The sequence below is a fragment of the Scomber japonicus genome, chromosome 3 (genome assembly GCF_027409825.1).
Source record: "Scomber japonicus isolate fScoJap1 chromosome 3, fScoJap1.pri, whole genome shotgun sequence".
NCBI classification, from domain to species: Eukaryota; Metazoa; Chordata; class Actinopteri; order Scombriformes; family Scombridae; genus Scomber; species Scomber japonicus.
Genome location: NC_070580.1, coordinates 27,082,639 through 27,095,915, shown reverse-complemented (window position 1 = coordinate 27,095,915; position 13,277 = coordinate 27,082,639). Strand labels below are relative to the sequence as shown.

The following is a 13,277-nucleotide window of genomic DNA, read 5'->3' as shown; positions in this document are numbered from 1 at the left end:
TGAGAAGCTGTAAAAAGCTGCAGAACCAACGAAACAAAAACTGAACCTGAGCTTATTTTACCTGACAATTGTATTTTATTGACATGAAGACACCTTCACACACACTAACAGAAGAATGCTGTAATATAAAGCAGTGACAGAACATGACATAAGGTGAAGAAAGAGCAATGTCACATGGGTCCACATGATGGGCTTATCATACAGTCTCCCTCTCTGAACTGCTGCGCTATTAATAAGCTCCAGCTGTCTTCCAAAATTCCCTTTGTGAATGACAAACTACAGACATAACTTAGAGCTAGGATTACTAAACAGTTACACAAACTCAAATTTAAAGTTTGGTAACGCTTCTGTGTGAACCGTGACTAGTATTAATATGTGTACACTCTTAGAAGGCATGTATTGCACATTTACTGTGTACTACTTTCTTTTACACATGTTGTGTGCATGTTAAATCAAGTTATGTTGGATAACAGTTTTCACACAGTTAAAAAACTATATTCATACTGAAAAGATATCTTTACCACCACTAATAGGCCAAAAGAAAAAGAAAAAAAATACATAGACATACACACATATGCAGTATACACATAATAGTGTTGGTTTTCAGGTTGTTTTTAGTGTGTAGCTAAAGTCAGCACATGTTCATATTACACATCTACATTTACACTCTTTTTTAAATGGAGTTTACAGCGTCACACCAACAAAATGAACACAAATGTCGTCCCCAAACCTATTTATGTGTTAAAATTTGACACAGTTTGTGTTCATTTGAAGACATCCCAAGAGTGTGTTTCATCATCCTGACTGATAATCCATTTCACAAGACGAGGTGAATCAGCAATCTCGTGCCTTCCAGAAAGAGTGTTGAGGCAAATATAGTATCTCGAGGTGACATTGTGGAGCGTCATGGAATTGTGTTTGTTGTGCGGTAAACAGAAAGCTATGGGACGAGATGTGATTAAGTCAAGCACAGCTTAGTCAGGGAGCTATTTAGAGGCTTTGGCTTTAATTGAGTTGCTTTCAAAGTAAATAAGTCTGGGAGTCACACACACATGAGTGTACAGGAGGATAAATAATGACGCTGACAAAAATACATACCAGGATCAACTCCATTGTCAACTGAGAAGCAGAGCAGACTGCAGCACACACACACGGAGGTTCAACAAAGGCACAATAAAACTGGCTGGTACAATAGGTAACAGGACAGGCATCACAGACATTACTGTCTCCATTAAAAGCTAAACGATACAACTTGACTTTCCTCAAAACATTCATGCATTACTAAGTTTCATATTGGTCATTTTAACATAAAAGAGACAAGAAAAGCAAAAGAATCAGAAAGGGATGACGTAGTTGCTCTGGCCGGGGTATGGGTAAATACGTCTAACTGGTTTGGTACATTTAGCTCCGTCCATACTGGCTCTGTGGGCGCACTCGTCACTGTCAGTCCTGCAGGCACCACAGTGGCAGCTGAGAGCCACGGGGTAGGTGAAGATGGGGTTGGCGTTGACAGGACAGCCGGGCAGTATGGCGGTGCGATACTCCACCTTGTCATAGGTACAACCTCTCTGGATGAGGAAGCGTGGGCCCAGGATGTCCCTCATGTTACTGTCCTAGTTACCAAATAAGCACATGATGAACAAAACATTAATGATCTCATTCACATTTCAGTCCCTTAAGCACATAAGTAAATATATAAATGAATCACACTCATATCTTTGATGATTGAGATTGGAGACCTTACTGCAAAATTCTGGTCAGATTTCAGTCATCTTTTTCAACATTACAGTCACAATTTTAAACTTTCTGCTATGCTTCTGATAAACTCTGATAAAAATGAATAAAACCAAAAAATGCACAAACTATTTTCATACATTTAATTCAATCTGACTTTTTTCTCATTGTGTTCTAATATTTTACTGTTTTTTCTTCTTTATTATCCTAGTCTCTTTTTCAAAATTTCATATGATTTGACTTTTCTCTCAACTTACACCGAACTGGAAATGGACTGTTTTATATCTCTTCCTGTCTTTTTTTTTATCACAAATGACATACATACCCTTGAGTAGCAAAATCCCATGCAAATTGTGGTGTTTATCGCCACACAGAAGTCACACTCTGGCTTCTCCGCATACAGGGTGAAGTCAGTGGGTAAACACATGGGAACAGCTGGGCTGAACAGCAGAAAAAAGAGCCAGCAGCTGAACATCGCAGTCATGTTAAGCAATGTTATTTCTTTCAAATCAATGTAAGACCTGCACAAAGAACAAAGGTAAAGAGACAAATTGACAGATAAGAGAGGGTCAAACATTTAGTATAGTATCTTAAATATTTCACACTGTGTGAAAGTCACTTGCTTGAGAGATGTGGGCACCTGCAGGCCGGATGATGCTGTGAGTCTGAGCATCCCTGTTGAACAGTATTTATAAGAACATTTTATAATCCACCAAGCTGTTATCTTCGATCTGTGATGAAAGAAGCACTCAGCTTTTAGTCCATTATGTTGATGGCATGAATTAATGATTTCCTTCATGAACAAAGTCCATGCAATAACCAAGGAAATCGACGCAATGGACTCTGTACCAGCTGAAACCTCTGTGCAATTATTCTAAAACATTGACCACTAGATGTCTCACATGTTCAAAAGCATGTTTTGTGTTTGAAAGACTGCAGATTTAATACAGACTCTCTCTTTTCTTCATTTTTTAAGAGACAATTTTGAGAGTTTAACTACCTCTACCAAAACAAACCCTAAACTGTCACCGAATGCTTGTCTGTAATGCAAAATATTTCAGCGCACTTTCTGAATGTGCATGCACAAGTGATGCTTTGTTAATTGTGGGTTAAAAAAAAAGTCTACACCAAAGAATAGTCAGCACTGTGCAAAAATCAATGAACAAACTGTCACAGCCCGTATTGTGCAGAACATAAGTCGAAAACATTCAGAGCAAGTTTATCTAATCTGCATTCACAGTAAGGCAACTAAAACTGCTGCAGTAGACATTCATCTCCACACCAGAGTCTCCAGATACGGACTAAAAACTAATGTCAACGTCAATGCCAGTATTTTGTCTCATAGAGAGGAAAGACACTACCAAAATCTTCCACCCAGCGCGTCCACACTACAGGGATTTCCTTATCTTCTTTTGTTTAATGATTGTTAAGGATAGTCTTCATGAAACATTAAGTCACGAATGCGAAGCACGTGATTGTTCTTTAATGGTTTTTTGATATTATCTCTTTTGAAAGTTTATTGTTTTATTTTGGCGCTGTAGCTTAAGTAGGCTTACCTTATCTTATGAGACACAGTGGACAGAGCATAACTGTTCTTGGCTTGGCATCACAATGTGTCCACATGGCTAACTAGTTAATATCCTGTGCGTTATAATTTTCTATCAGCACGTGGGATCAATTTCCTTGAAGAATATTACAGTGTCATTTTAGTTCAATCAATGCACGTTTTAACTGCCCACTCCTTCTCTTTTTAACAGCTCTTGCTCATCTTTACAAACATTAACAGTATCTGCCATTTTACATTAACTTTCGAAGAATGTACTGCATGTGATTTTCTCACCAAAAGTGACTGAAATTAAATCAACCATAAAATCTCTTTTCATTAGATAACTAACATTACAAGTAATCACACTTAATATCCGTGGTACTTACATAACTGTCCCTGACAATAGCTTTGCTGACACTTTTTTTGTTATTGTTTTTTTTTCTTTTCTGTAGTAGTCACATTTTACACTGACTCCTCTGTTTTTCTTAATTTGAAATGATAGGCTTCTCTATGCATCACTAATCCAAGACGTGGGAGTGCTGTGTGACACATAAAAACGATGTGACAGTAAGAGTAGTGACCATACATTAAGGCGTACATTTAGATAAAGATTTAACCTCCCCTGCCTCCTGAAATTCCTGACATAACCAATAACTACTGAGTAACCTGAAGGTTTAAAAAGACAACCACTTCACCTCAGACACACCTCAGAATCCTGTCTTTTATAGTCACTGAAATTATGGCTGACTTCAGTATCGTGTCCTTGATGGATTATTAACTCAAGTGAACTAATCTTTATAGTCTGTTGAAAAAAACAACGTGGACCAGACTCCTGCCAACTGCAGGAGAAGAAGTTCAGAAGTTCATCTCACTGTTGATCAGTAGGAGCAACTTTACTGTTAGTCGAGACAACAGAGCACTGTAGACCTGAAACTTCTGGATTTTTCTTTTCTTTGTTGAAGGTTTGAAGGGAAACTTACATTACTAATATACATTTTTCTTGTGGTCTTTAGTGAGCATTTTTGCTCTTGGCGTTGGCAAATGTACAACTGGACTTGAGGACCATTTTAAGACAATTTAACATTAAACATTAGCAAGATTGCATAATACAGAAATCCAGCTAAACATAAGAAATCGTCACTCCAGCTCAAGGAGCAGTGTTAGTACAAGGAAACTTCTTCTGCTGAACTAACCATGACTACAGGTACAGGTGGTCCAGTAGCCACATTCTCTGTGTGGGACTATGTGGTGTTTGCTGGAACAATTTTGGCGGCTGCTGGCGTTGGCCTTTTCCAGGCTATCCGGGGCCGTAAGGAGACCAGCAGCGATGAGTTCTTGTTGGGTGGACGGCAAATGACAGCTGTGCCAGTTGCCATGTCGCTCACTGCCAGTTTCATGTCTGGCATCACAGTCATTGGCACACCTGCTGAGGCCTACCGTTATGGAACTGCTTTCTGGCTCTTTGGCTTCTCCTATGCCGTCATGTCTGCCGTCACTGCAGAGATCTTCGTCCCTCTTTTCTACCGACTGGGAATCACCAGCGCCTACGAGGTATGCAGATATGTCATACTGTAAATTATTATAATGGTACAAAGTCTGGCAAACAGGTGTTGCAGGAAATGTAAGTAAAAGTAAAACGTAAGTAAAATGTAAGTAAAGAAAACATGCTTTATTGGTAGGTTACAGAAATACTTCACTTTTATTTACTTTTTTTACTTAAAAAAATTGTGACTAATAATTTATCCATTAGTCGGCAACAGTGCTGATTTAAAATGATCTGGGGTTCATGGCTGTCAGACAGCACTACAGTACCCAATTAAGCTAGTATCCAAAACTAAAAATAAATGTGAATGTAAACTGAGCTGCAGTATGTTAACAAAATATTCAGATAATGTTGTCTGACTGTGAAGGATTCCCTTTCAATTCCAGTACCTGGAGATGCGCTTCAGCCGGCCCATTCGGTTGATTGGGACGTCAATGTACATTGTGCAGACGGTAGGAAACTAAAACATGATTCTATTACAAGATTTTGCATTTAGATGACGAAACCATGAAGAATGGAACAAACGCCCATATTAACATTGTAAATGTAACATAGTAAAGAGCACCTGTCCTTTTTCCTCGTTGACTTTATGTAAAATTAAACATTCATATTAATCACATGCTTGTTGTGTTTCCATCCAATCAACTAATGGTGGCATCTTTATCAGGCTCTGTACACAGGTTTGGTAATCTACGCTCCAGCTCTCGCACTAAATCAAAGTAAGTCAAAACTGAAAAAAATCTCACAAAAAAAAAAAAGAATAGAAAAGTTTTTTGTTTTTTTTCAGTTTGAATCCTTACTGACATGTAAGTGAACTGTAACTACAATCTGCTGATAGTGTATCACATCATATATCCTCACAATTATCTTTTTAACAGAGTGATAACAGAGTTTATATACTATCCACAGAGTTGTTAAAGACCGTGTAAAGTGAATTCAGACATTTTCTTCTAAACACATTAAATAGGTCGTAAATGTATTTCTAAAAAAGGTGTAAAAAGCATTTCAACCATTTAGATTTGAATTGTGGAGCTAGGCTTCACAAACTGTGTGTACAGTATGCAGCAGAGCATATTCACAAACTTCACAAGAATACAAACACAGGACTCATATCTACAGTGTGGACTCTACAGTGTGTGCATGGCATAAACCCGCTCCTGCTGCTGTAGCAGTATAAATACATTCAGTGCACACTACTACTACTACTACAGTCTACAGTTAGCTAGTTAGCCGCCAAGTTAGCCACTGAGCTAGCCGCCGAGCTAGCAGCTGAGTTAGCAGCAGAAAGCTCTCAGACATAGCGTCCATGTTTCTGGTAGAAGTGGTGACTTTGATTGACAGGTGACACTCAGTAGGGGGTGGGGTTTCAGCAAACTCAGTGGACACTCCCACAGCAGCAGAGAAAGAGGCAGATTTTTATACAACTTTGAAGCCTATATATTTGGCGATTTTTTTAATCATTCAAATTTGGCAGGGTGGCTAACAACACATTTTTTTGTGGTATGTCAAACTCAGAACACATATTACTACATATACTTTACACAGACTTTAAACTTAAAGGAGCTGTTTACGTTTATCTGTGGTTAATCTTAAAGACAAGCCTCATTATTAAAATAAGAGAGATGAACAAATGTTTCCTTGTTTTAAGTTATATAACAACATGACTGTAGTGTCACAAAAGATGGACAATTTTGATATACAAATTACAATTATTATTATTTTTTCTTATTATTCAGTAACTGGACTTGATCTATGGGGGGTGCTGGTGGCTACAGGAGCAGTATGCATCGTCTACTGCAGTTTGGTTAGTACTGTGTATTTCAAAATGTAATTGAATCAATAATTTTCTTTGTACCAAAAAATTTTTTATAGAAGATGTGTCTAGTGTATTTAAACATGGACTCACATCTCTTTTGTGTGTGCAAGTTACTCTTTTCATGATGATCTATAATTTTACACATCTTAACATTACTGCAACTAGCAGTAGTTAGTAGTTAGTAAAGTATTTGCATTGCTATGCTGACAGGTATTTTGTTTCAGGGCGGCCTAAAAGCAGTAATCTGGACAGATGTGCTGCAGATGGTGATCATGCTGGCAGGTTTTGTGGCTGTCATAGCTAGAGGAGCTGTACTGCAGGGAGGCCTGACGAGGATTTGGGAAGACTCCCGCGAAGGAGGCAGACTTGACGCTTTTGAGTAAGCACACAGACAGTATTTTTTGTTAGTTTTAAACTGTTTACGTTCCCAGGTGGTTAGGGCTTCCTGAATCAGAACAGTTCAATTAGTGTCTTTTGCAAATAGAGGAAGACAAATTAGATCTTGTTTCCTGTAACTCTTAATTGCTTACGTATCCAAGGAAGGAAACCTCCCTGGAAACTGAGTGTCAATACTGGAAAGATTTCTTATCACTATATTATCACATCATATGTATACTGATATGTCTCCATACACTGCCCTCAGTTATTTTCTCTCTTTTATCACAGTTTTGACCCAGATCCTCTGAAGCGACATACTTTCTGGACCATTCTGATTGGTGGCAGCGTGATGTGGGTGTCTATCTATTCAATCAACCAGTCCCAAGTGCAACGCTACATCTCCTGTAAAACCTTGGGTCATGCCAAAATGTGAGTGTACCTGCATGGAAAGCAAACTAACACTAGCTGAGCCTGAGGGTTCATGCACTGACACGTCTTCTCTCATCACTCAGGTCTTTGTATGTAAACATGGTTGGATTGTGGGTTACTGTGAGTCTGGCTGTGTTTTCTGGTCTCACCATGTACTCCATTTACAAGAATTGTGACCCACTTGAAAATGGTGATGTAACTACTCTTGATCAGGTAATTATACCTGCAATTGTCTTATAACTCATCATCACATATATTGTAATAGTCACACTATTTATTATGTATGAATATTATGTTTAATGGTAAAAAATGTTTCTTTCAAATTTGTAAACCAGATGCTTCCTTATCTTGTAATGGATATTCTGGCAGCGTACCCAGGAATCCCTGGCTTGTTTGTGGCTGCTGCATACAGTGGGACCCTGAGGTGAGATCTGAAACCAGCAAACAAGGAAAAAATTATTGTTTTTTAAAGCAAGGAATGCTGTGATGGTAAGGACATATTCAAGTGTAACAGAAGATAAGCTATGATGGGAAACGAATGAGCTGGCAATGCCGCTATCATGTTACTTACAGAGAAATTTCCACTGACTCAGCCACAACTTGTTATTGCTTTCACAATTCTTGCCATTGTTAATAAATGATGCATCACACTACCACCTGCACTTTACCTGAAAACGGATCTTATCTGTAATTTAATATCTTTTGAATGTTTCAGTCTTTCTGTTCTGACTAAAAGTTTACCTGTTCCTATTTTTCAGCACTGTGTCTTCAAGCATCAATGCCCTAGTTGCTGTCACTGTGGAAGACTTTATAATGCCTGTGTGCAAAACCCTCACACCGAAACAGGTGACCTGGATGAACATGGGCCTGAGTAAGTTGTGTTTAAAAAAACAGCTACTTCCAGGGTTAGTAACAATCAGGCATTAGAAAAGCAAAAGGTAAAGAGTGAGTCAAGCTTGGATTGCACATTAACCGTCATATATGACTCCCATAAAGATATAAGATTACGGTAGGCACAAAAATAACCGCTATCTTATCTTGTTTTTATCTTGTTTATCTTAAAAGGTTGTTAATAGATCTACTGTTTGAGTTACACAATAATTGGAAATTTTAAGAAATAGGTGGGTGTAATTTAGGTAAATTAAAAGAAAATTGTCATCATTCATTCATTCAGCCTTGTTTAGAACAAAACAGTAATTAGAAATACTGGTCGACAATTAAATTGTTACGCTAAACTTTAGTAGCAATATGTTTCTTTAAATAGACTCAAGAGGACTTACTGCCCACACAGTAGTTAATGCTACAATCTTCTACAGTATTTCATCAGATCTGAGAAAATCCTGGACAGGCATGAACATGCAGGTCACATTCAGGAAAGACAATTAAACTGCTTCCTCGTGAAACTAGAAACAGCTAATTTTGGGTCACAATGTTCATCACTCAGCAAGAAAGCGAAAAAGTTATTTTGTTTTTAAATTAATTGATCCCTAGAGACACTATTCCATGAATAAAAGTAACTAAAAAGGCATTTTAATGGCAAAACTTCTAATATGTAGGGGATTTTGTTGTGAATTCATGTTGATAAATCTAGCTCATCTGCACTCATTGAATTTGATCTGATTATTAATCATTTTAAACTTCAAACTTCAAGGTGTCTTCTATGGTGCCGTGTGTATTGGGATGGCCGGAGTTGCCTCCACAATGGGAAGTGTCCTACAGGTAAACCTCTTCAACCCTTTGCATGAACTCTCCCGCAACCATTTATTGCTCTACAGCACCACCTGGAGCTGAAGTTTTAAAACTACATGCCACCTGATAGTTTTCTCTTTCCAGGCAGCTCTGTCCATATTTGGTATGATCAGCGGGCCTCTTCTCGGTCTTTACCTATTAGGCATGCTCTTTCGCACGCCAAATTCAATAGTGAGTATCTCCTGTTACTGGCACATTCACTAGCACCACTGTGCCCCTCTAAAAACACAAAGAAACCCTGCTAAAAAAATACATGTGACACATCAGGAAGCATTTTGACTGCACTGATATTTACTTTGCAGGGAGGACTTGTGGGAATGATCATTGGTCTGGTGTTGACTCTGTGGGTGGGAATCGGAGGCCAGCTTTATCCACCAACATCTGAAATGACAATGCCTCTCCCAGTCAGCACTGTAGGCTGCACAATAGACCAGAATTACACGACTATAGCTCCCTGGACCAGTCCGGTGCCTCTGACCACGCAGCAAGAGTAAGTCATATGATATCCCATTAAAAGTCCATCTGTGGTTACTCAAGCACATGATATGGCCACAGTTAATAGGAAAACTCATTAGCATTTTTAATATACCGAATGCATGCATTAATGGCTACAGGTGCTACGATGATATGTCACGGGCCACAAATCTGATGCACCCTCTGCTTTCACACCATCTCAGATATAGATTAACATTTAATTCTTAACCCTTACATACTATTCATATTCTGACTCATAATGACTCATAATTAGTCTCTACACCAATTCACATTCATAAATTCCCCCATCAGTCATTAATAAATGTTGTAAATCCTTCTGTTTGATTAATCTTATGGAAAAACAGACATTCACAATCACTATTTTATGCTCCAGGAGAACATTTTATAGAATATTATTAGTACTTCATTTGCATATATAAAATGTATTTCAGCTGCACAAAATTAATAATAAAAAAGCATTTTATTTCCATTTTTGTATACTGTGGGTCACATGAGGAAAAGTACAGCTGAAAAATGCATATAGGTTGTTTTTACAGCTCTAAAATGTAAAAATGAACAGTATGTAACGATTAAATACTTTACATGCAGAGCTACAGAGTGATAATCCAAGAACCTAAAGATAAGATCCAAACACATACTTTAATGGGTGAATACTGGTATAACTCCCTGTGTGTGTGTATGACAGGTTCAGGCCAGAACTAGCAGACTCCTGGTACTCCCTGTCCTACCTCTACTTCTGTCTGTTGGGCACAGTGACCACAATTGTGTCCGGCATGCTGGTGAGCATGATGACAGGTAAGACGTCTTTCTCTTAACCTCCAAATCCACTGCAGAGACACATGGATGCTTGTATTGGTCTAAATGTTATGTCTAAATGTTAATGCTAGAGTTTTCACAAAATCAAAAAAGAGGGATCACATCACTCCCATTCTCACCTCCCTACACTGGCTGCCTGTTAAGTACAGAATTGATATTAAATTACTAACAATTGTTTATAAGGCCTTGAATGGACTCGCTCCGCTGTATTTAACAGAGCTCCTGTCCCCATACCACACTGGCAGAGAACTAAGATCATTTGACCAGGGACTCCTGTCTGTCCACAGATCCAGCACTAAGTGTTATGGGGGCAGGGCCTTCTCCATTGCTGCCCCCAAACTGTAGAACTCTCTTCCTCCCCCCATTCACATCTCTCCCACCATTAAAATTTTCAAGAAAAACTTTAAATAAAGTTGCAAGTTATAACTCTATTAACTAGCAAGCATTTCTATGAAACACAATATTGACGTTATAGCTATTGATCTGTTTCTTTGTAGGTGGTTGCAAACAAAAGAAGCTGAGTTCTGATCTGTTTGTGAGGAAGCGTGATCTGATCTGTTTCAGCTACTTCAGTAAATCAGAGGTAGATTAACTTCTTTTATTACATAATTGGTAACAAATTAAGTCATTTTTGTTGAACCGCACTAGATTTTTGGCACGAGTTATAATTAATATTTTACTTAATGTTCTCCACCCGTTACAGGAATCCGACAATAATGAAAAGGCTGCATCAGACATTCACATGAGTGCCGACAAGTCAACATTACCAGACTATGAAGTGATGACTAAAGATGTTGAAAAAGCGACCAAACTATAATTCTGCTATGTCAGTTTTTTTAAACATATTTAATGCAAATGTTGTTTTTTTTAAAATTAACACATGAATGACAAAGCATAATTCCTCTGCTGCTACAACACGTTGGTGCATCTGATTCACAAAAACACATTACTGGAACTCAATGATGTGCCTATTTATGTCGGTATGAAATATGATGTGTTTTCAACATGTTGGTAAAATGCAAATACACAATTACTTACTCTAAAGTTTGACTGTTTATGTTTCAACCCTACAAACTCTTCAACAATAGCAAAAGAAGGAAAATGTTCAAACATATGTTCAGCATCCTTTAATTAACAAAATGTTCTGGCTATTGTAGCCTTTGTCATGTCTATAGGGAACAAGCATTTAAAATAGCTCAAGGTCACCACATCATTTGCTACACACTGATTGAGCTGCTCCCATTTCCTGTTTTGTGGGGATGTTGCAACAGTTTTACTTTTATTGTCCTTTGTTCAATTGTTCTCCTTGATAACGGCTGATAGCCCTACCTGAACCCTTCTCCATTTCATGCCTGACAAAGACACACACATTGGATTATTGTGTTTGTTAATATGCAATATGAACATGATGTATGATGATATAATTTTGTTTTGTAGGAACAAGAGCATTTTTTTTTGTTTTTGAATGCTGTAGTTATTTTTGTAGGAAATGTTGCATCCTTTATGACCTGTACAAATTATTGTTAATAAATATTTTCTATGTCGACTGAAAACACATGAACACAATGTACTATTCAAAAGAGAAACCTTCACTGAGCCCATATTTATTTATATATATATGTATCCATATTTATGTATTTATTTAAGAGAATGCAGAAAAGTGAGGCCAACACAAATACATTGACTGTATATTTAGTGCACTGGTAAAGGTGTTTCTCTTCCACTCCAGGCTGTAAATCTTATTTGAACTCACCGAAGGGAGAAAAAAAGAGAGGGAGGGAGAGATTGAGCTTTGGTCTAGGTAATAACTATGTCCTTTGTCTCCTTGGCAACATACAATAGAGGAAGTTAACAAAGCACTGACCTGCCCACTTTTACCTGCTGCTATGAAGCCAGGCAATCCCTTAGCTGCTCCAGGTTTGTAGGAAGTGAAGAGGTACTCGTGAAATTGGAGACATGCTCGCTCCCAGGGAGGTGAATTGAAACTGCTTTCACTCATATCATCAAAACAAGGTAAGCAGGATTATTTTTTTTATCACGGTCAACAACAATAAAGTCTGAAAAACCAAGTTAATTACTAATCATGTTTTAGGCTTAATATCACAGGGAAGGTCGGCATTTATGTGTCAGTTTAGTGTGTACAAAGTAATGTTCTACTGCAAATATACTGGTGTAACCTGAAAATGTGTTGCATATCATACATGTTTTCACTGCCTATTATCTTGGCCTTACAGAGCAAACTCAGACTTTAGAGAACATTACGAAGATAAGGGGAAGATACATGTTTTTACCAGTGCAGCGTTTACAGTGTTACATTGTTTATTTTACTCATATTTGACAGGTTTTTGCATCCTATGCTTTGTTTTGCCAGCACAGGACTTAACAGCCATGGATACCATCGTTGCTACCCTGGCATGTGTCCTTCTGGCTCCTTCTTTTGTTGTGGCACAAACAGAAAAGGGGAATATGAGTTTGGCTCTCACACCTACAATAACAACCCCTGACTTAAACTTGACGTACACCACTACAACAGCAACGTCATCCAACTCCACTGTGCTTACAACTGTTACTGGAAACTTGACTGATGATGACACAGCCTTTACCAGCATATCCTCGGACAATGACACATTCACCACGAGCGCGCCACCTGAGAGTACAAAACATCGCGAGACTTCTCAATCGATGACCGTCATGACTCCGGTAATAAACAGTACCTCACTGATAACCACGAATGGCACTCAAATGTCAACATTTACTGTGCAAACAACGCC

General features: G+C 38.2%; 2 protein-coding genes across 2 annotated transcripts; one reads left to right on the top strand and one right to left on the bottom strand.

Moving 5' to 3' along the window:
- Positions 1 to 986: 986 nt before the first annotated feature.
- tshba (thyroid stimulating hormone subunit beta a) lies at positions 987 to 2,249 on the bottom strand. The gene is made up of 2 exons (XM_053316079.1): positions 2,060 to 2,249; positions 987 to 1,613 (listed from the first exon to the last, which is right to left on the bottom strand). Exons 1-2 carry the CDS (start codon positions 2,216 to 2,218, stop codon positions 1,335 to 1,337), a joined length of 438 nt encoding a protein of 145 aa, XP_053172054.1. The 5' UTR covers positions 2,219 to 2,249; the 3' UTR covers positions 987 to 1,334.
- Positions 2,250 to 4,459: 2,210 nt separating this feature from the next.
- Positions 4,460 to 11,840, top strand: slc5a8l (solute carrier family 5 member 8, like). The gene is made up of 15 exons (XM_053315758.1): positions 4,460 to 4,831; positions 5,210 to 5,275; positions 5,491 to 5,542; positions 6,560 to 6,627; positions 6,864 to 7,018; positions 7,306 to 7,446; positions 7,530 to 7,659; positions 7,782 to 7,870; positions 8,205 to 8,317; positions 9,098 to 9,165; positions 9,280 to 9,366; positions 9,498 to 9,685; positions 10,376 to 10,485; positions 11,004 to 11,089; positions 11,210 to 11,840. Exons 1-15 carry the CDS (start codon positions 4,475 to 4,477, stop codon positions 11,321 to 11,323), a joined length of 1,824 nt encoding a protein of 607 aa, XP_053171733.1. The 5' UTR covers positions 4,460 to 4,474; the 3' UTR covers positions 11,324 to 11,840.
- The last annotated feature ends 1,437 nt before the right edge of the window (positions 11,841 to 13,277 follow it).

Bases quoted from the DNA above. Each gene is read 5' to 3' on its own strand.
- tshba (XM_053316079.1), bottom strand. From the start codon at position 2,218: ATGACTGCGATGTTCAGCTGCTGGCTCTTTTTTCTGCTGTTCAGCCCA. The intron at 1,614-2,059 runs GTATGTATGTCA...TTTGGTAACTAG, and splicing joins TGGGATTTTGCTACTCAAGG to GACAGTAACATGAGGGACAT.
- slc5a8l (XM_053315758.1), top strand. From the start codon at position 4,475: ATGACTACAGGTACAGGTGGTCCAGTAGCCACATTCTCTGTGTGGGAC. The intron at 6,628-6,863 runs GTTAGTACTGTG...ATTTTGTTTCAG, and splicing joins GCATCGTCTACTGCAGTTTG to GGCGGCCTAAAAGCAGTAAT. The intron at 7,447-7,529 runs GTGAGTGTACCT...CTCATCACTCAG, and splicing joins ACCTTGGGTCATGCCAAAAT to GTCTTTGTATGTAAACATGG.